General features: G+C 46.4%; 1 protein-coding gene across 1 annotated transcript in view; it reads right to left on the bottom strand.

Annotated features, from left to right (window-relative positions):
- Positions 1–609: 609 nt before the first annotated feature.
- The window catches only part of OVCH1 (ovochymase 1), a 273,997-nt gene continuing 251,296 nt past the window's right edge, over positions 610–23,310 (bottom strand). The window contains exons 34-35 of the mRNA XM_075343161.1: positions 1,339–1,514; positions 610–672 (exon numbers count right to left, since the gene is read on the bottom strand). Of these exons, the coding sequence (XP_075199276.1) occupies positions 610–672; positions 1,339–1,514 (239 nt within the window). The remainder of the gene's footprint in view (positions 673–1,338; positions 1,515–23,310) is intronic.

A 23,310-nucleotide genomic window follows, 5' to 3' on the forward strand; every position in this document is an offset into this window, starting at 1 on the left:
CACTGTCCACGCGCCAAGTGGTGAATGACTGTTTCCAATTTACAGATTGATACGAGGAAGCAAATTGCTGGCGGAGTTCCTGTTAGGCTTGTGTAATGTTTTGTCACAAGGTTTTTCTGTACTTGCCCTAGGGAGGGAGGAAGGGGTGGTGGAGGGGTTCTGGGAAGTTCTCCCGGTTTGTTGGTTTATACTTAAAATGTGCCATCTAATCTCCCTTTTTTGTTTTACTATTGACATACTGTATTTCCTTTTGTTTACTTTTTATTTTATCCCGGTTATGTATGTTTATGTTGACTTTCTGTCATGAAAGACTGTTTAAAAACAACAAAAACAAAGCTCACTGTGGCCCTGATTATTTTGTAAGCGTATAAAGTTGTGAAATATGCTCTTCTGTGACCCAACCAAATTTTATTTTTTTTTTTTGGTGGGGGGGGATGGGGCGCGCAACAACCCAATTAGAAATTCTGCTATGGGGCCCCATGATTTCTAAATATGCCCCTGCCTGGATAGGTCTGTGTGTGGTGGCTCTTGAAGCACTGACCCCAGCAGCAGTCCACTCCTTAATCCTCTAATGGCTGCAGTTATCCTAGTTGCTTGTGCACCCTTTTTCTACCACACTTCTTTCCTTCCACTCAACTTTTCTGAATGATGGCATACATATCCAAACTGCCCCTGGAAAGAAATAGAAAAAAAAGGTTCCCTACCCAATAGAGAAATGTATTATTTAATGGTCTTCAGCTAAATCTCGATCCGTGGCAACTTGATGGAAGACTATTTTATAGGAGAGAATTTTTTTTCCCGATCAAATGCAAATCTAGATAGGTCCACCAGTATCTTCTCCGGTTATCTTGATAGTATCAAGTCATAAGGTTGCTGGTCTTCCTCTTTGCCTTGTTTCAACTATTCTTCCGACCATAACCACCTTGTCCCGGGATTGCTTGCTCTCTTCGTATGATGTGTCTAAAATAGGCAAGTTGTAGCTTCTTCTTCTTATTATTATTATTTATTATTGTAGTGCCATTTATTCCATGGCGCTTTACAAGTGAAAGAGGGTATACGTACAACAATCATTAACAGTACATAACAGACTGGTATAAGAGGAGAGAGGACCCTGCCCGCGAGGGCCCACAGTCTACAGGGAATGGGTGATGGTACAATAGGTGAGGACAGAGCTGGTTGCGCAGTGGTCTACTGGATTGAGGGCTATTGTAGGTTGTAGGCTTGGTGGAAGAGGTGGGTCTTGAGGTTCCTCTTGAAGCTTTCCACGGTAGGTGAGAGACTGATGTGCTGAGGTAGAGCATTCCAGAGTATGGGTGAGGCACGGGAGAAATCTTGTACACGATTGTGTAGCTTGGTGATCCTTGCTTTAAGTAACATGTCTGACTTGATTTGTTCCAAAATTGATGTGTTTGTTCTTCTTGCTATCCATGGTATTGAGAACATCCGTCTCCAGCACCACTTTTCGAAGGCATCAATTCTTCTGTCTTGTTTATCGTGCAGGTTTAACATGTTTGCTACCACACAACAGACCAAACTATGCATGAGCAGTTTCTATATCACCAGTGAAACGTTCCTTAATTTGAAGATATTGTCCAGTGATTTCATTGTTGATTTGCCCATAGCTATTCTGCTATTGACTTTCGGTGTTGTAACTGCATCTTCAGCAATCATTGATCAGAGTAGGTTGAAGTCCTTTACAACTTCCACCTCATCACCATCGTTCTCAAATATGTCCTGACCGAGTATGTGAGTGTAGACCCACTGAACCACAGTAGGAGCCAGGCTTACCCCGACTTGGGAGGAGCTTGGCTAAGCACCAACTGGATATACACCAGAGCCTTTGATGGAGAGGAAAATACAGGGACATAGGCAAGCACTGGAATGCAGGCGAATATAGGGATAAGAACACCAGCATTACACCTCGCAATAGTTTGTGTATTGAGCAACAATCCCACTTTCGAGCTTTCCACCTTGACACTCCGTATTAAGTGCTTAATTCCACGTATGGTTGTTATCACTGTTAAATCGTCTGCGTATTTAAGACTATTTGTCCAAAATGTGTTGCTTCTTCAACAAATCCAGTCCCTAAAGACTGCAGCCTTGTCCGACGCATTTTACGTCGAACCATGCAGTTTCGCTGTGATTCATTCAGACTGTTGCTTCTTGGTCGATGTAAATGTTCCTAATGAGGTTGATCAGATGTTTTGGGACACATCCATATCCTTCTTGGTACTCCCAATGTATCTGGTGATCAACACAGAAATAATGCACTCAAATGGCGCACAAGTCAATAGTGTTTCAGGCCTTTCATTGGAGTAGACTTTCAGCTCAGAACGGGAGAAGGGAAGTTGGAAGATACAGCCAATTTTCAGCTTAATGAACAAGGAGATGGGGGAGGTGATGTGGCCACACAAAGTGCTGGTCTTATCAAATCTGTCTGGGATTACATAGAGGAGAGGAACCACACACCCACTTGTACAAACATATGTCCACAGAAGATCTGTAGTTAGCTTTCAAAGATGTTTGGAACACAGTCTCAGCCAAGTTCCTTCTAAACTAAATGTACAAGGAGATTTTATGTCATTTTGAAGGCAATGGGGGGGGGGGGGGGGGCTAGTATGTGGGAGGAGGTCAGGTCGGCTCAGTATGAAGAACTGACAGTATGGGACAAGGAGACCTGGCAGCAAGGGGCTCAGTATGGAGAAGAAGCAATGTGAGGGCCACAGTGGGAAAAGGGGGCACATAAAGGGCAGACAAAATTGAAGGTGTGTTTGGTATAATTCATTTTTTGTGGAGACAGCACAGTGAGGAGCAATTATTTGACAGACAACGCAGGGCCACCTTACATCCACAATAGGTGGGGGGGGGGGGGGGGGTCAGGTTATCTCTTGTGTACAGTTGGTATTTTCATGCCCTTCCAACTAGCTCAAAGTTAGTGAGATTGCCTACTAATTTTACATTGATTGACTTCTCCTTGGGATAGGTAGCAATTTTTGATCGGCCATTATCAGACACCCCACTATTCTGTGCCAGCAGCAGGCAACCAGAAATGCTCAGTGACGAAGCTGCCCAGTCTTCCAATAGCAGCTGAGCACTGCACATGCGCTTCCTATTGATTTGAATGGGAGGCGGATGTGCAGTACCCAGCTGTGGCCACTATCAGTTGAAAGAGCAGCTTTGGACCTGAACATTTCCAGCTGAGACAGCACAGCTGATCGGCGGAGGTGCCGGGTGCTGGACTCCGGCTGATCAGATATTGATAACCTATTCTAAGGATAGGCCATCAATGAAAAAGTAGTGAACAACCCCTTTAAGTTAGCGTTCGAGAAATTTATAAAAACTAGTGCAAAAAAAAAAAAAAAAGTGCACAAAGGATTTTTTTTTAACAAATGTTTTTTATTTCATACAAACCAAAGTGTTAAACAAAAAAAAAATAATAATTGGATTAAACTGCAGATCTGACTGTAGTGCTGCTCCCTGTGGCAGTGTAATGTGAATATTAGCCAATACCAGATCTAGCATGGATACTGCAAACCTCTACACAGACTGGTACTAGCCTTTACCCCATCCCGTGACTACATCCTATTTGCGGAATGTTCCCATTCTACCTGCCCGTGATGTCAGCTTCTAGGTGATCATTTCACACGTCTGCACCCCCCTAATAACTTCACATAACCACTTAATACACCTATCGCAGCATGAAGGGGCTTGGTGAAGGAGGTATAGAAGGTGTGTAAGTGTCTGATGGGGTCACAGAGCTCATAAAAGGACAACTGCCCGGCCTCATAATCCAGATGTATCCTGACTCCATCACTAGAGATCTGGTGAGGTAACAGAGTCGCTTCACGCTTATGTATCACTGAATAATGGGTATTCCACAGCCGCCCTCCATATAAACACCAGGACTGGTCATTCTCGCCAATCTCTGACTCCACTCCCCTCCTGTCTATACTGGGATAACACATGCCCACACTCCACTCCATGGACGCCTTCACGTCCACATCCCAGTAATGTCGTCCGGACCTAAACCTCCCACTACTCATCACCTGATTAGAATTTCGGAATCTCGATGCAGTTTCTGGACGGTTCTGCTTTAAATTTGTGCAGGTCGCGGTTTTCAGGTCGTCTGATATATGGAGATTATTATCGGCCGTGTTTACATCAAACAATATGTCTGTAGGATCCTGCACAAAGAAGGTCACATTTACACCTCTAATTATATCAGATAACGTGTGTGATACACTAGAGATCAGCTCCGCACCCCGATCTCTATGACCAAATCTCTTTCTGGCCTCATCACCTCTCTGCTCAAGATCAAACAAGTACGCCGTGTTTGGGTCCTGTAAGACGGTCAATGGATCCGTCATGTTACACAGCTCCTCAATGTGCCTCATCTTCATGGACAGCTCATCCTGGTTTATTTCGATCTTCTGGATCATACCACACAGTGACTGCATCTCATGGTCTTCTAGTCTGGAGATCTCGCTTAGGACCCTCTTCTCCAGGTCTTCCACCTTTCTCCCGATATGTATAAACAAGGCAGTGACTCTCGAAACTGCTTTTTCTTGAGCCATTTCCCTGTTCTCCTCCAGAGTCTGGACTCTTCCCTCCGTTTTATTACTTCTTGGGATCAGTTGGTGTAGAACATTTTTTAATTTCTTCTTTCTTTCATCAGCGGCCTTATCTAGAGAACATAACGTGTGTCCCTTATGTTCTCCAATCAGATGGCAGGACACACAGATACAAGTAGAGTCCTCAGTGCAGAAGTATTCTAGGATCTTATGGTGGACAGAACATTTCCGGTTCTCCAGAGAAGTGCTGGGATCAGTTAGGACGTGTTCTGCTGCCTTACTGTGAACCCTCAGGTGATTCGCACACAGAGAAGCCTCACACAGCAGACAGGATCTAACAGCAGGTACAGGAGAGTCAATACAGTAAGTGCAGTGGATCCCGGAGATCTCCTCCTGCTGTGGATGAGTAGACCGGAAATTCTCCACTATATTATACAGAGTCATGTTCTTCATCAGCGTCGGCCGCTCCTGAAACCGTTCTTGACATTCAGGACAGGAATAAACTCCAGACTGGTCCTCTGTACTCAGCACACGATCAATACAGTCGCGGCAGAAGCAGTCTCCACAGCTCAGGGTTACAGGATCCGTATACAGGGTCAGACAGACGGAGCACTCCAGCACCTTCCTTAGGGAAGCAGACGCCATCACTGACCGCTAAAACAAAAAAAATAAATACCTTTTACTACTAATGAAGGGTGCAACACTACAGAACATGGGTCTGCAAGTGAAGTTTTTAGTTTTTGTTTTTTTTTTTTAAATCCAGAGTCAGGTGGCATGACCCTCTGACTTTCAAGATTGCATCTTACAATACCACAGTTAAAGCAAATGGTCTCTTCCGAGACGAGGGCTGTAACAACCACCGCAATATAAGGAATTATCACAAAATATTAGGAGATACTTCAACTAATCAGCTACAGAGAAAAGGGTTCTGTAACAGTTCAGAGGTATTGCTTACTTACAAATATTAAAGACATGTCCAAAGTCCCTCACCCTTTAAAAACACAAGCGCCAACACGTCCATCAGTAATTTCAATTTCTCCATGAAAACATTGCAAGCAGTTAGACATTCATCTGGGCTTGCACTAATTTCGGACTTAAAGGGAACCTGTCATCAGAAATTTAGCTATAAACCTAAAAGTTTCCCCTTCTGCAGCTCGTGGGCTGCATTCTAGCAAGGTTCCTCTAGTTTTTCTGGCCCTTTTTATAACAAAATAAACATTTTATAAAAGTTGTACCTTTTCGTATGTAAATTTCGTAAATTATCCATGGGGGCGGGCTGCCTGGTGTCCGTTACTGTCCTCCTGCCGATTTACGATGCCCCCGAACGCTGAATTTCATATCTCTGGAAGTCGCCCCTGGGCGCCCGAGGTCCCGCGCATGCGCTGTGCGACTGTAGCGGGACTGTGCACTGCGTGCACGTGTGACCGCTGGTGACGTTTTGCGCAGGCACGAGGTTATGGGCGGTGCTGTGAGTGTCATCAGCAAGTGCCGCCCATAACCTCGTGAGCGCACTTTCCCCTCTTCCTCCAGCGTTCTGCGCCAGCCAAATGACCAGACGTCACCTCCTTCCCATCGTACCCTGCAGCAGGAAATAGAGGTGAGGAGCGGAGCAGCACAGCACTGGAGAAGCGGAGAGGATCTGAAAGACGTACAGAGGGGAGAGCACGGCCACGAGAGTATGGGCGGGCACTTGCGATGCAATCACAGCGCCGCCCATACTCTCGTGCCTGCGACCACGTCACCAGGTGTCCTGGCGTGCACGGGACCTCGGGCACAGTGGGCGGCGTCCTGAGGGATGATTTGGAGCGTGGAGGGACGGCGTAAGGGACAGCAACGGACACCAGAGAGCCCACCCCCATGGAGAATTTACAAGATTTTCATACCAAAAGGTACAACTTTATAAAAAGTATTTATTTTGGTTTAAAAGGGGGCACAAGAAGTACAGGAACCTTGTTAGAATGCAGCCCAGGAGCTGCAGAGGGGGAAACATTTAGGTTGAAAGCCAAATTTCTGATGACAGGTTCCCTTTCAAGAAAATTAGTGCATGCTATGGAATCTGAGATCACCAATATGTAGTAGAAGAGAGCCAGATTAGAAGGAGTAGTGATGAGCGGACCCGGAATGTTAAAGTCCGGATTCACATGGTTTTAAAGTTGCTCATCCTCATCCATATGCATTGGTTTCACCACCCACCGGCTGGTCTGGCCTCTGATAGGCTGGGGGAGCGTCTGACTGCAACCAATGTGATAGTGTCCGCCTGCACCCAGTCCTCGCAGCTCATTCATTCTCTCCCTGGAGCTCAGAGTGGGCAGTCATGCTCTATGGCCGCTCGCTGTGAATGAGATAATGAGATGTAGCAGAGCCGGAATCGCTGTGGGACCTCATGTGAATTACATTGGACCTGCAGGGGTGTTTAGGGGTTAATAAAGTGGTGAAAGTGTGTCTTGTATTTTATTTCAAATAAAAAAAAGTTTTTTTAGGGTTTGTGTTTATTTACTTTCACTTACAGATTAGTAATGGGTGTGGGGGGGGGGTCCCAGACACCTACCATCACTAATCTAGGGCTTAGTAGCAGATGTGGGCTGATATTAACCCCTTATTACCCTGATTGTCACCGCACCAGAGCAACGGGAAGAGCCAGATAAAGCGCCAAACTTGTCACATCTAATAGACGCGACAAACCTGGGCAGCTGCAGGCTGATATATTTAGGCTGGGGGTGGCCAATAACCATGGCCCTCCCCAGTCTGAGAATACCAGCCCCCGGGTATTGGGCCTTATCTTGGCTGGGTATCAAAATTGGGAGAGACCGAACACAGGTTTTTTTAAATAAATAAATAAAAAGCATGCAGTTCCTCTTATTTTGCTACACAGCCAAGATATGCTGCCATGGGCTTTATCTGTGCTGGTATAGTATGGGGGGGGGGGGGGGCCTACGCCAATTTTTTTTTATTTATACTATATGGGTTGAGTCACACTGGCGTATGACTCACACAATCGCAAAGAAAATCCCGCATCGCAGCCCCATGTAAGACAATGCTCCAGCTCATCAGCAAGTTTTTCCTCAGCCCTAATTAGATTAAGGAAAGTAGAAGAGAAGTGAAGCCAGTGCAGATTGGATGCTTTATGCTATTTGATCCCTGGGAGAGCCAGAGCTGACATTGCTGGAAAAGCACCAACGGTGAGCAAACTGGGATTCAGAAGGAGTTCAAGTAGTGGACAACTCCCTTCACATCTGAACTGTGACAGATTGTAAACTAAGTGATACATCGCTGTACCAAGGTCTCTGTCCCTACATCATGCAGCTGTCAGTTTACATAGCAAAAACCTGCACACAGATTCCCTTTAAATATGTCTGTTCCACAGTTGCATGATGTCAGAGTCAGTAATACCTAAGATTTGTCCTCAAAACATCTGTTTGGCCCTGTGCGCACTGGGAAATTACTTTTTCTTAAGAAAAATCCACACCTTCTGGCAAAATTCCGCACCCGCAATTTTATCGCGGTTTTGCATCATTATCTATGGCAAAAACTGCAGGTATCTGCGGAAAATAAGTGACCTGTTACTTTTTTGCTGCAGAAAAGCTGCATAAATTCTGCAGCAAAACCTATAGGAAAAATAAAAAAAAACAAAAAAAAAACCCAAAACTTAGTGTTATGAACAAAAACCGTGGCAAAAAACGCAGTGTGCGCACAGAGTCTTAATGTGTGCACAACAAACAGTACCGCTGAAAGCAACTGTGCCACTTCAACTTTCTATTGGCAGGCTACCTACTCACCATTAGATGGAAAAAGAAAAAAAAAAAAAATAGGAATAAAGATTTTTTTTGTTTTAGCAGCAAGTAAAAGCTATTCCTGAAGTATAAAATCTCCCAAATAGGTATCTATTCTTTAACCGCTTAAGAAGGGAACCTATCATTATCCATGAGGCTATTAAAATGGCTCAATTAGGTTTTAGCGCCTTTCCTTGGCATTACGTGTTTCTTATATACATATGCAAATATTTTTGCAAAATTATAAACCGGCACTGGTCGTATACAGGAAGGTAAGGCCAGGGGCATAACAACCGCAGAGGTCACCATCGCGACCGGGCCCGGCGGGTTAAGGGCCCGGCACCCACCCTGCAGATCAGCACCCGGCTCCTCTGTGAAAGACGAGCTGCGCTGTTCTGTGGCAGACCACGTGGCCGCTTTATGGCCTGTTAGTCAGGAGGGCCTGGTGTCAGCGGTGGCGGCACCTTTCCCCCCCCCCCCCCCACCTTGCAAGTAATTGCACGCAGCAATGATGAAGCATCAAGCAGAGCGCTCCGCTCCATGCTTCATCATTCTCCCAGTGTCTGCGCTCGACGTCTCAGTGCAGCCGAGCGCGGTGATGTCCAGACTGCTGTGCTGAGACTGCGGAGCACAGAGTGCAGGACGGGAGGACGCTCTGACCGGAGCAGCGGGGGAACGAGGAGAGGTAAGTACTTGTTTGTTTTATGTCTATTTTTTAAATCAGTGATTACACAGTAGCCAGAGGCCTAGGGGGCTGCATTAAATACGGAGGTCTATGGGGCTGCATCATAATATATGGAGAACTATGGGGTGAAATATATGGAGGACTATGGGAGTTTCATTATAATAATTGGAGGGCTACTATATACATGGAAGACTATGGGAAATGCTTTATAAAACATGGAGGACTATGGGGGTGCATTCTAATATATGAAGGGTTATGTGGGACCCTTTATACTTTATTGAAGGCTATGTGGGGGCCATTATTGTATTCGGAGAACTATATACGAGGTGGGGACAAAGATTCAAGCAGGGGATGGGAAATTTTTGGGCTGAGGGACATAGACTCTTTCCCTCAGCACCCAGCTTTCCAATGCTCTGATATGGGAAAGCTATGTGGTGAGGGAGAGATGTATAGCAGAGCATGGGAAAGCTGGGTGCTGAGGAAAAGATGGATATCAGAACATAGGAAAGCTGGGTGCTGATCAAGGGATTTCAAATCATGGGAAACCTGGGTGTTAAGGGAAAGAGCCAAGTGTCAAGTGTAATTATCCCATACCCTGGGTGTCGGCATCATTATCCCGTACCCAGAGTGTCCAAACTTTGCACTGGGGCCCATCAAACTCTAGTGGGTATGGCATATAATCAAGAAATGTGACATGGATGCATGAACTGGCAGAGCATTGTGTAATAATTCCCCCTTCCCGAAATACTGTAACATTACAGTATACCTGAGGGCAAAAGGGTTTGGGGTTTTTTGGCCTTAGTTAGGCAGGCACACAGAAAAACATGGCTTGCTGCTCTTTCCTACGCAGTTAAACAGAGAAAGACGGCAAATATTCAGCGGTTGAGCGTTCCAAAATGTCAGGCATTAAAGTTTTCTGACCCCTTTTCCCACTTTGAAAAAGTGGCAAAAATACTACAAAAGGTTCAGACGCGTGACTACCAATGAACGTCCATCAGTCAAATCTTTAAAAGTGGTTAATTTGTACAGTCTTTGTCTAAAGGGTCATACTTGTAGGGCGAGAGGCTTCTCTGAGGAATAACTCCTTGATAAAAAGATATACTAATATGCTAATTGTGAGACAACAGATGGTGATCCACGCATTCTCCTGCGCTGTGTGGCATTATGTGACTATCACCACCCTCACTTCCAAAATGTATGAAACAAATGTAAGAAAATAGTTACATAGGTTGAAAAAAGACCTAGGTCCATCTGGTTCCACCTTCCTCCACCAATTATATATTTTGTCATTAAGTCATTTATAACCAACAATGTTGTGTGTACTGAGGAAATCATCCAGCCCTTTAAAAGCTGTTATTAGTGTCTGCCATTACTACCTCTTGTGGTCGCGTTCCACAGTCTGACCGCTCTAACTGTAAAGAACCCTTTCCTATTTAGCTGTCGGAATCGCTTTTCTTCCACTCGCAGTGAGTGCCCCCTGGTCCTTAGTATTGTCTTTGGAAGAAATAAGTCATGTGCCAGTCCTTTATATTGACCACACATATTTGTACATATAAATGAGATGTCCTCCAAGACGTCTTTTTTCTAAGCTAAACAAATCTAACTTTTCAACCTCTCATCATACGGGCGGCCTCCATTCCTCATCATACGGGCGGCCTCCATTCCTCATCATACGGGCGGCCTCCATTCCTCATCATACGGGCGGCCTCCATTCCTCATCATACGGGCGGCCTCCATTCCTCATCATACGGGCGGCCTCCATTCCTCATCATACGGGCGGCCTCCATTCCTCATCATACGGGCGGCCTCCATTCCTCATCATACGGGCGGCCTCCATTCCTCATCATACGGGCGGCCTCCATTCCTCATCATACGGGCGGCCTCCATTCCTCATCATACGGGCGGCCTCCATTCCTCATCATACGGGCGGCCTCCATTCCTTGTAGTAGTCTAGTTGCCCGCCTCTGAACTGACTAACTTCTGAATGTTCTTTTTAAAATGTGGAGCCCAAAACTGGACCCCATATTCCAAATGTGGCCTTACAAGTGATTTATAGAGGGGTAACAATACGTTGGGATCACGTGATTATTCTTTTTATACATCCTAAAAATCTTGTTTGCTTTTCCAGCTGCTGCCTGACATTGAGTGCTGCTGCTCAGCTTATTTGTAACCAGAATCCCTCTTTCTCTCTCCTGTTCTGTAGTCCAGAGTCTACTTCCATTTAATGTATACGCAGCTATAGGATTACTCCGTTCTCGGTGCATTACTTTACATTTATCAACATTAAATCTCATTTGCCAAGTATCTGCCCATTCTGACATCTTAACCAGATCATTTTGTAATATTGTACTATCAAGGTCAGTTTTTAATATCCTACATAGTTTGGTGTCATCAGCAAAGACTGACACTTTACTATCAATCCCATCCACAAGGTCAATAAAAAGAATCGGTCCTAGCACAGATCCCTGCGGTCCCCCACTGCTCCCAGTACAGATCCCTGCGGCCCCCACTGCTGACTAAAGCCCATTTAGAGAATGTACCATTTAGGACGCCTCTGTTTCCTATCTTTTTGCCAATTCCTTACCAATTTGCATATAGTTTCCCCTAGTCCTTGCTTCTGGAGCTTTAGTATAAGGCTATTATGTGGTATAGTATTAAATGCTTTTGCAAAGTCCAAATAAATCACATCAGCTGCATTACCAATATTTATTTTTCTTTACATTAGTATTTTATATTAATTTTTTTATTGTTTTTTAGTATTAAACAGTATCTTTATTCACTATAAAATGTGTTTCTGGTATGTAGTTTAGAATGTCTAGAACTAATTAATTTGATTTCTATGGAAATAATTGCCTCCGTTTTCATCGATTGAGAATACAGTTAATCTGTCTGAATATATATATATATATATATATATATATATATATATATATATATATATATATATATATATATATATATATATATATATAAATAATACACATATACCGTATTTTTCGGACTATAAGACGCACCGGACCATAAGACGCACCCTGGTTTTAGAGGAGGAAAATAGGAAAATAAAATTTTAACCAAAAAATGTGGTCATGACACACTGTTATGGGGCGAGGATCTGCTGCTGACACTGTTATGGGGGTAATGTCCCCAAATTCTCTGCTAAGGTACCCCATTCTGGTAATGATCCTACTGCCTTGTATATGATCCTGCTCATAATATACCCCCATCCATCCTGCTCATAATATACCCCCATCCATCCTGCTCATAATATACCCCCATCCATCCTGCTCATAATATACCACCATCCTGGTATATGGCCTGTATCCTGTGGCACAGAAAAAAAAAAATAAACGTTTATACTCACCTTTCCTCACTCCCTGCAGCACCGATCATCTTTCTCAGCTGCAGCGCCACTGTGTGGAGCAGTCACCGTCGTCTGCAGCATCGCGATGTCTTCCTTTCTGTGCCGGTCAGCTGATCTGTGTGGACGTCATCGCTGTGCTCACCACACAGATCAGCTGACCGGCACAGAAAGGAAGACATCGCGATGCTGCAGGGGGACGGCTCCACACACAGTGACGGGTGAGTACACTGATAATGATGCACGGAGGGCAGTGAATACAGCCGCACATGATCACTCCAGCCAGGGGTGATCATGCGGGCCGGCTGTTAATTATGCGCGCTCCCCCCCGCTCAACCTCCCGCCCACCCGTCAGCTTCAGCGCTGAGAGATAATAGGCGGGAGAATGGGCGTGCATATGTAATGAGCGGGCCCACGTGGTCACGGCAGGCGCTGCTATAGCCTGCTCGTGCCGCCGATGACCCGCTCCACTGCAGCACCCTCTTTCCTGGCCGTAGCCCTATATTCAGACCATAAGACGCACCCCCCCACTTTCCCCCAACATTTGGGGGGAAAAAAGTGCGTCTTATAGTTCGAAAAATATGGTACATGTATATGTAAGCTAAAACGTATTTATTCTTTACATTAGTGTTTTATATTCATTTCCTATTGTTTTTAGTATTAGACACTATCTTTATTCCCTATAAAATGTGTTTTTTGTATGTATTTTAGAGTGTCTACAACAAATTAAATGAATTAAACATTGATTCCTACGGAAATAACTGCTTCGGCTTTAGTCAGTTTCGGTTTTCATTGATTGTATTCAGACGGATTATCAACGAAAACTGAGGCATCACCGTATATGTCTGTATATAGGGAATATGATAGTTACTGTATAGTACCGTTATATGGAATCTAGTATAAGACAGAAGCCAAACATACCAGAAGACGACCTTGATCCCCTGCAGACATCTCTTTGCGAAAAGTCTTGTTCCCAGTAACTTTTTCAGGTTTCTCTGGACTGGGGGGGGGTTCGGGGTTTGCACCTGATGTGATTTAGGATACCTACAAAGAAGAAGAAATGTGTCATTAACCCATTGCCGTGTCCTCAGACTAGACATGGCGGTGACAAATCCTGCTGCAAACCTCCGCTTCTTGTACGCCATGTTACAAACAGTAATGCTGAAGTCTGACCACCGTCTCTAGACACCTTTCCCCTTGTGTTATCACATTCATGTGCTCAAACCCCCCCTCCCCCAACAAAACAAGTAAACATTTTTTTGCTTTTGTCACTATTTTCCGAGTCCTGAAGAGTTTATTTTTTGAGATCTTTGATGGCTTTTTTAGCAACCTGAGCTGACATTTTTCACTGATATTTTTGGTTAGCTTGATGTTTTGAGTGCCTCTTATTGTAATGTTGTGGCGCCCCCCCCAAAAAAATTAAATAAAAAAAAAAAAAAAAATGTTTAAATTGTGGCTATGACATTTTTTACGTTACTGCTTACTGATCAGAATAATATATATTTTAGATTTTGATGAATCGGATATTTCTAAACCCGGCGATATCAAATGTGTATTTATTTTTTACCGCTTTACTTTCAATAGGGGAATATGAATATTTTTTTTTAAGACCATTTGAAATCTTTATTCCCTCATTTATTGTATTTACTAGTTCCCATTAGGGGGCTTGAAGCGGTGATTATCCGATAACTCGTGCTGTACAGGGCGGTGCTTCACCATTGCTCTGAGGATGTACAACATCGTGTAGGGGTTAAACCCGAATCACTGCGCCAGGTTTTGTGCTCACCCCCTGCTTTTTCGGTGTCACGAGACTGCAGCGGCGCCATCTTAAGCCCGCAATTTCTAAAAGTGGCTGGAAGTCAGAAGATACGTAATTTGCTCTCAAATCTATGAGGCTTCTAGGTCATGTTCACACTGATTGGCGACTAAGCTGTAGCCACCACCAGTGAGCTCTTATGAACCAGTGAGTTCTAGAATACTGTATATAAGAGCCCAGGCCACGCTGTATAACGTAAAGAACCCCCACTTTCATAATACTGACCTGGGGGGGGGGGGGCAGCGGTCCAGTCCGATGGGTGTCACTTCTCTGGTCCGGCGCCTCCTCTCTGCTGCGATCTCCGTCCTCCTATCCAGCCAAGACTGGATTTGTGGCCCTGCGCAGGCGCACTTTGATTTGCCCTGCTTAGGGCAGATCAATGTGATGTGCAGGCGCCAGGAAAAGTTAAAAACCTCTCGCGCATGCACACTACAATACTTTGATCTGCCCTGAGCAGGGCAGATCAAGGTGCGCCTGCGCAGGACCGCAATGCTGGTTATTGTGGATGACGTGGAACGCATCATGCACACGGGCCTGAGAAGCGGGGGGGGGACGACTTACATTAAGGTACCACTCCAAAAGGGGAATAATATATATATATGGAGTGGTGCTTGACACAGATTAGTGTGTGGCATTGCCAGATCTGAAAATTTACCACCAGAGATATTACATGGAGGAGCCCTCGCCAGTCAATAAGAGCAATCAGTACATCTGATATACCGTTGAGGTTTTTACCTCAGTATTTGTAGCTAAAACCAAGAGTGGAACAGTATAATAGAAACACGGGCACCACACTCGCATTATTTACCCACTCCTGGTTTTGTCTTACAAATACTGAAGTCACTCATTGTGTGAACGTGGCCTTAGCGGCTCCTGCAGATGTCGAATCTCGGACCGCAACGCAGGGACCGGCTGTCACCGATTCATACATTTCCATGAGGCCGTAGCCGGCCCGTGGGCTGCGGTCTAAGATCGAACGTCTGCAGGAGCCCTTAGGAAGCCGACACCCCACTGCGTAGAAAAGTAACCTAAGAGGGGCCAGAGGTTAGTGGAAGCCACATGGCTGACATGTTCACACCGACACTGGACACCTGCTGCGGTATTACTACATGTATTAAGAGGGTGGAATGGCAGAAGTTGTGTGGCTTTTTCTGGGCCTCTGTATCGTAAGCACAGACACTAAGGCTGGTTTCAGACGTCCGTGTTTAATCAGGTACCAGTCACACACATGGTTATGGTCACACGTGTGACAGGTACCGGAGAAAACACGGGTCTGTGAAATAAAAAAGGTTTTCCATATTTACCTGCTTTCTCTGTCTCTGCTGCCTCCCGCTCCTGACCACCGCTCATTATATTCATCGATTATTCACTGCACTCAGGAAGCCGGAGCATCGCGGGCACAGCACCACCGAGGACAGCATCGCGGGAACAGGTGAGTATTCACAAAGCATAGGGACGTCCAGGAGATCATCGGAGTTCCCAATGAACTCTGACATTCTGATGACCCTCGCTACAGCTTCACGGGTTCATCAGAGCTCATTGGGAACTGTGATGAGTCCCCGATGCTATCCCCGCAATGTTCTGGTGTGCGCGCACACACACACACACAGCTGTATACTCACCCAGCGATGCGGTCCCCAGCGCTGTCCCCGCTTCCAGCTCCACAGGGCACTGAATATTCAGGGAGTATAATGAGCGGGAGGCAGCATCGCTGGAGAGAGGTAAATATAGAAAATCTTTTTATTAAAAAAGACCCATATTTTCTCCAGTATGTTTTACACGGATCACATCAGTGTGCGATCCGTGTTCCATCCGTGCTGCCAGAGATGCCTGCGTGTGTGCGGGGTCACAGCACCTGTTGGGGGGGTGGGGGGAGCACCGTCGGGGGGGGGGGGGTGCAGCACCTGTTGGGGGGGGTGCAGCACCTGTGGGGGGGGGGGGTTTGGGGGAGCCGTAGCACCGTCTGGTCTGTACAGCCAGAGCTAAGCACAAACTATTCATATTTACAGGCATCATCCACAGAGAACTTCCCGACACCACTCAGTAATGAGGGTGCAGCGATCATACAGGACAGGCTGCTGCTCATCCCGGGGTGCAGCATCTGAGGAGCGCCGGCTGCTGCAATCACTGTAATGTGCTGCTGTCACCACCAGAGGGCGCTCCAGCTCCATAGAAATGCACAACACATGAGCTGTAATATGCCGCTATCACCACCAGAGGGCGCTCCAGCTCCATAGAAATGCACAACACATGAGCTGTAATATGCCGCTGTCACCACCAGAGGGCGCTCCAGCTCCATAGAAATGCACAACACATGAGCTGTAATATGCCGCTGTCACCACCAGAGGGCGCTCCAGCTCCATTCACCATATGCCTGGACCGCGGCTGTCATCACCAGGGAGCACTACACCTCCATACAGCTGTGTACAATAGATGACTGGACAGCGGCGTGAGGCGGCGTGAGGCAAACCCGGCAATTCTCAGCCGCGACTCGGGCTCTTACCGCCTGCAGCCGGAGTGCGGAGCAGCAGGTGTGAGGCGAGCTCTACCTCGCCTTCTCCGCACTTTATATCTCCCGCCAGTTCCGAGATTTGCTTAAGTAAACTGGTCTGGGTCACGTGACAGCGTCACTTACGTCAGCACGCCGTGCTCAGGTCTTCCCGCCAAAACAAAAGGGGATTTGTGCGCTGGGAACCATAGCAACAAGTCTGTCACACACACTGGTAATTTGTGTTTTCAGCCATTTTCGACATAATTTGTGGTATGTTGTTACCTCACATTAGGTTTCTGCAGATGTAAGATGCTTGCGCTTTTCCTGTGTTTGTGGCGTGAACGTCCTTATTCATGATTATTGACGTTCATGTGGGAAGAATAGCGGCTTAGGCTACTTTCACACATCCGGATTTTGCTCTGCGGCACAATACGGCGTTCTGCAGAAAAACCGCAACCGGCTTTTGTAACGCCGGTTGCGTTTTTTTTTTGCATAGACTTACATTAGTGCCGTATTGTGCCGCAGGGGCTTGCGTTCGGTCTGGTTTTTGCCGCATGCGGCAGATTTAGCCGATGCCGCGGCCGGATCGAACGTTCCCTGCAACGTTTTTTGCTCCGGCAATAAACACCGCATCGCGCCGCATCCGGCCGCTGCGGCGCATTTTTCAATGCATACCTATGGAGGCCGGATGCGGCGCGATGCGGAAAAAAACGCATCCGCTCGCCGCATGCGGTTTTTTCCACTGCGCATGCTCAGTAGCATGCCGCAACCGGAAAAAAACGGTCGGGCCGCATGTAAAAACTTATGCAAAGGATGCGGTGTTTTCGCCGCATCCGTTGCATAGTTTTCACAGCCGGATTGAGCTGCAGTGCTCAAACCGGATGTGTGAAAGTAGCCTAAAAGGTGTTATCTGCGCAAAAGCAAACATTTCCTGAGGTTTGGATCTGTACAAAATAAGTAACAGCAATAATCACCTACCAGGGAGCAGCGCAGGCCGCCGCTTGGTCTGTGACAACCCAGGAAGCGGACACAGCACTGTTCTATTAGGTGTCGGACAGTGGCGGCCTGTGATTGGCTGCAGCAGTCAGGTGACGAGCAGCATCCAGTAGCGTAGCTGTAAGGAGAGTGTAACGCCGGCGTCCCCGCAGTGCTGCACTTCTCTTCTCCCTCCTGGATTTAACCCTTTTACCCCAATCCATTTTCCGTTTTTCATTTTTTGTTTTTCCCTCCCCCTTCCTAGCGCCATAAGTTTTTTTATTTTTCCGTCAGTATTGCCATATGAGAGCTTATTTTTTGCGCGATGAGTTGTACTTTTGAATGAAACCATTCGTTTTCCCATATATTGTACTGGAAAATGGGGGGGGGGGAAATTCGAAAGGTGGAGAAATAGTGAAAATAAAAATACGATTGTTTTGGAGGGTTTTTTTATTCACCATGTTCACTATATTGTAAAACTGATGTGTCCATATGATGCCTCACATCGGTCCGAGTTTATAGATACCAAACGTATAGTTTTACCTAAGAAGTGAAAAAAAATTCAGCAGTTTGTGAAAAAAAAAATAGCGCTTTTGTAGCCATTTTGCGAGACCCATAGCGTTATTTTTTGGGATTATTTTTTGCACCTTGAGCCCATTTTTGTGTAGACATGCTGTGCTGATCAATTGTTATTGCATTTTAAAGATTGTGGCGACCAAAAAATGTAATTTTGGCATTTGGATTTTTTTTTCTTGACACACCGTGAGGCGAGCAGATTAATTATTTATTTTTATAGATTGGGCATTTCTGAACACACCAATACCAAATGTGTATTTTTTTTCTTAATTGTTCTATTTTCAATGGGGCGAAAGGGGGTGATTTGAAATTTTTAGGTTTTTTTTTTACATTTTTTTAATTTATATCAATAGTCCCCCTAGGGTACTTTATGCCTGCACAGTCCAATTAAATCAGCTGTGCATTTCTGCTGATCAGAGCAGCATTGCTGTGATCAGCAGAAATGCTCATCTATGCCCCATGCTACAATGACAACACCAAGGCACCCCATGATTGCATCATGGGGCCACCAATGTCAGCTGGGAATGGTGCAAATAACAACAATTTAAATTGTGTTGTCAGTATTTGACAGCGCGATATAAGGTAACCACAGGTACCGACCAGTACATCCTTGGTCATAAAGGGGTTAATACGCTCTCACCTGTCGCAGGTGCCTGAGTAACTTTAGTGTCTAGTTTGTTTCTGCACCAACTATTACATTGTCAGGTCCCTGATCCTAAACCCTAAGGCTAGGTTCACACTTCCGTTAAATTGTATCAGTCACAATCCGCTGCTCTGGTAAACAACGGAATCCGTTTGACGGATTCCGTTGTTCCCATAGACTTGTATAAGCGGCGTATTGTGACTGATGATGCTGCGTTGCACCCTCCGCCCGACTGATCAATTGTGGAACGACTGACCGCGGGGCGAAAGGAACGCAGCATGTAACGTTTTTTTGAGCAGTGCGATCCGTAGGATTTCGCTGCGTATGCGCTCTCTGGACACGTAACCAGGATACACATCGGGTTACTAAGCAATGCGCTTTCGTTAGTTACCCGATATTTACACTGGTTATGTGTGCAGTGAGCCAGCGCTAAGCGGTGTATGCTGGTAACCAAGATAAATATCGGTTAACCAAGCAAAAAGTGCTTTGCTTATACCCGATATTTACCCTAACTGTGCAGGGAGCCTGACACTTCCCCGCTCGGCTCCGCCCCCTCCCGCACTCAGCATGTACTCACACACCTGTCCCCAGCCCTGCAATCCCCGCGGCACTGACGTCCTCAGCGCCACGGCCCCGCTCGGCTCCACCCACCCCGAACTCCGCCCCCTCGCGCTCCGCCACCCGCACACAACAGAGTTCGACAAAGAATTCTGTTCTTTGTCAGCCATTGTACGACGCATGTGACTGATGCAAAACAACGGAAATGTGAACTTAGCCTAACCCATCCTTCCTGTACCTGAAGTTGTTCCAGTTGTATCAGAATGCATCCTACCTGAAGCTGAACGTGTCCTGTCTGTACCAGAACCTAAACCCATCCTGCCTGGCTTCAGCTCCAACCCCGTCCTGTCAGTCACCAGTATCGACTCCTCTCAGTTACTCAGGGGATTAGCGGTCACCGGTGAGTCCTTCACGGGTGACCGCTAATCAGTACGCGACAGACAGAGCCGCAGGATGACAATGAAGTCAGGTGAAGTACATCTGACTTCATTCTGATCGTGCGGCTCTGTGTCTGCTGTCAGCGACTATTCAGCTCTGCTGAATGGCAGATGACATGAAAAAAGGGATCCCATACGCATCAAACACGCATTACACACGCTCTGCTAGTCATTAAAAGGGGTTATCCGGCTTATTTTGAGGGTTTTTTTAATTATTACCCTATTGGGCTACATTGGGGCAGGTAAGTAGATAGAGACCACTTACTTGCCCTGCTGTCAGCCCCTCTCCCCCGGCTCAGAGTGGTCATGTGACCACTCCTGCCGCGATTTTGCTGCTTCCGGTCATTTCAGGTCAACATGGGCAGGGCCATGTTGACATGCAAATCTGGAAACCGCATGTCGTGGCCCTGCTGGGCAGGTACAGTGCGTGGAGTCCCCGCCCCCTTCCCTGCACCCTCCCACACATTGCCCTGCACCCCGTACTCTCCCCGCACTGCTGTGGGACCCGTGATCTGGGGGCGGGGCCTGGCGGCGGCTGCCTACGGTGTCATCGCCAGCACCGGACCCCCTGCTCCGGATCGCACATTCAAATGTGCCGGTCATCAAAGATGCCGGTATATTTGAAAGCGCTGATGAGAAGGAGCGTTGCGCTTCTCATCACTGTCCCGCTGTCTGTGCTCTCTTCAGCACAGCGGTGACGTCACTACTGTGCTGATATGGCCAGAGCACAGACAGCGCACGAACATGCAGGAGCGACAGGGACCAAGGACGGGTGAGTATGTACTCCCTACATGTGTTCCCTATGGGGGGGGTCGGTGCAGAGTACCGTGTGTGCGTGCGGTGCAGAGCCCGATGTGTGCATGCGGTGCAGAGCCCGATGTGTGCATGCGGTGCAGAGCCCGATGTGTGCATGCGGTGCAGAGCCCGATGTGTGCATGCGGTGCAGAGCCCGATGTGTGCATGCGGTGCAGAGCCCGATGTGTGCATGCGGTGCAGAGCCCGATGTGGGGCTGTTATTTGCAATGCTGTAGTGATAACAGGTCAGGTGCTGGGGCAGAATATACTGACAGGGAATGTGTGTGCAGGGGGCGGGCAGAGGGTGGGGCTGGACACTGAGGCTGGGGGGGGCCAGCTGTGACTGGGAGGTTTTGCACAGGAAGTGGTCAGTTTGCTGGAGCTGAATGTAAACAAGGAGCTGCAGAGAATAAAGGGTGAATTCAAGAGGAACAAAAGTTAGAAAACAAAAAATAACAATGTAGGGGTGTTTTATATGACAATACAGCACAGATTGGCTTAAACTCAAACATTTTTGTTATGTCGGACAACCCCTTTAAATAATAAAAAAAAAAAGCATCGCACTTGCATTGCACACTGAACTAACGTGAACTTAAAAAAAAAAAAGGCCGATTTTTTTTCAGGCAAGTTAGACCGATTTTACACGCATAAATGTGTTTCCAGCCTTAGGCCCCTTTCACACGTGAGTGATTCTGGTACATTTGTGCTTTTTGTTAAACCGTACCAGAATCACTGACATACGCAGACCCATTATAATCAATGGGTCTGCTCACACATCAGTGATTTTTCACTGAACGTGTCTCCGTGCAGCGTACACCCGTGGCCGTGATTCTGCACGGACAAGTCAGTTTTTGTCTGGCATCACTGATGACTCACGGGCCACACTATGGTGTGATCCGTGTGTGATCAGTGAAACACGTACCAGAAAATCACGGACATATTAAATTTTAAAAATGTTCAACTTACCTTGCCTGTGATTCGCTCTGGAGCCTCCGACGCTCTCGGCAGTTTCTGCCTGGCTCATGAATATTCATGAGAGCAGGAAAACCTGACCAGGAAGTAGGTGGTGAGAGCCGTGGGCAGACGCTGGAGACCCGAGGAGATCAGCACCATGGACAGCAGCAGTGAAGGCAGGTGAGTAATGTCCATATGCAATCACACATGGACAACCCACGTGTGCCGTGAATCACGGAGGGACAAGTGCGTGTTTTACACGTCAGTGAACGTCTGTTTTTCACTGACGTGTGAAACGGGCCTTAGGGAGATTTTTAAAAGCTAGTGCTAAAAAAAAAAAAAAAAAACACCACACACACCCAACCCTAAACTGAGCTTTACTATTAACTTGTTGCCCTGTATTATTGCATCTGACATAAAAAGGTGCAAGGAAAAAAGCCCCAACAGGATTTTAAGAAACATTTTTATTTCATACAAACCAAAATAGGTTAACAAAAAAAAAAAAACAAAAAAAAACAACAAAAATTTGATAACAAAACTGCAGTTATGAGTGTAGTGCTGCTCCCTGAGGCAGTGTGGTGTGATTAGCCAATACCTGATCTAGCATGGATACTGTAAAACCTCTACACATGTAATGCATACAAAATGCAAACAAATGCGTAGTATTATCCATCTAAATACTTTTAAACCGTTATTCCAATTTTCATCTTTCATGGCCAATAGGTGGATAACACCAACCACTGGACGTTGAGGAATGGAGTCAGCTGAGAGCAGGTTACTGGCAAGAGTCATTTCCAAAACTAATTGGTAAACCTCAGCCGCTTTCTGCTGGTTCTGTAGCTCAACCCTCAGTTGTAGGCCAGAATCACACTTGCTAGTGCCTCGCGTGTAACTCGCGCGAGTCTCATGGTAGAACCCGACATGGCCGCACACTCCCCTGACAGGAGCGGGTCGGTTGCATGTATCTCTATGCAGCTCAGACGCTCCTGTATGCATAGTGTGCGGCCATGCCGGGTTCTACATAAGAGACTCGTGAGAGTTACACACACGCGAGGCACTAGCAAGTGTGATTCTGGCCGTAAAAGCAAAGTGGAGCCATCTCTGTCTCAGCCAAACAAGGTGAAAATGGGAATAAAATAGCTTACGTTTATACCAAGATTGTCTTTTTTAATGAAATCCTCTTTTCAGAAGTACTTGTTTCCTAACTATGTATTTCTGGCTAAAAAAATGTGCAATTGGGCTTAATTTTAAAGAAAAATAAATAAATAAAAAAATAAATAAATCTGTAAACAAGTATGTTCTTACATTGGTTTAACACCACTGTGGAACATGGACTGGAAGACTAAGCTTAGCCACCAGGTCTATAGACCTAAGAAAACAGCCTCAGGCTGGACTCACACGAGCGTATGGCATCCGATGCGAGAGCATCGGATGCGATATGCTAATGTCACCCGGCTCAGGCTCTGCTGCGAGCGTGAGCCGAGTGTCATGCGACTGTAACCCGATCTTGCGATCGGGTCACAGCTGTGAAGCTGAGTGCGGGCGCAGCGGAGGAGAGGGAGGGGTTAATTCTCCCATCTCCTCCACTGTCAGCCTGTGCGTATATCGCACTGCACTGGGATAACATCCGAGTGCAGTCCGATGTATCTCTCGCATCCATTCACTTGAATGGGTGCGAGGG

Source organism: Anomaloglossus baeobatrachus, chromosome 4, assembly GCF_048569485.1.
Source record: "Anomaloglossus baeobatrachus isolate aAnoBae1 chromosome 4, aAnoBae1.hap1, whole genome shotgun sequence".
Classification (NCBI taxonomy): Eukaryota; Metazoa; Chordata; class Amphibia; order Anura; family Aromobatidae; genus Anomaloglossus; species Anomaloglossus baeobatrachus.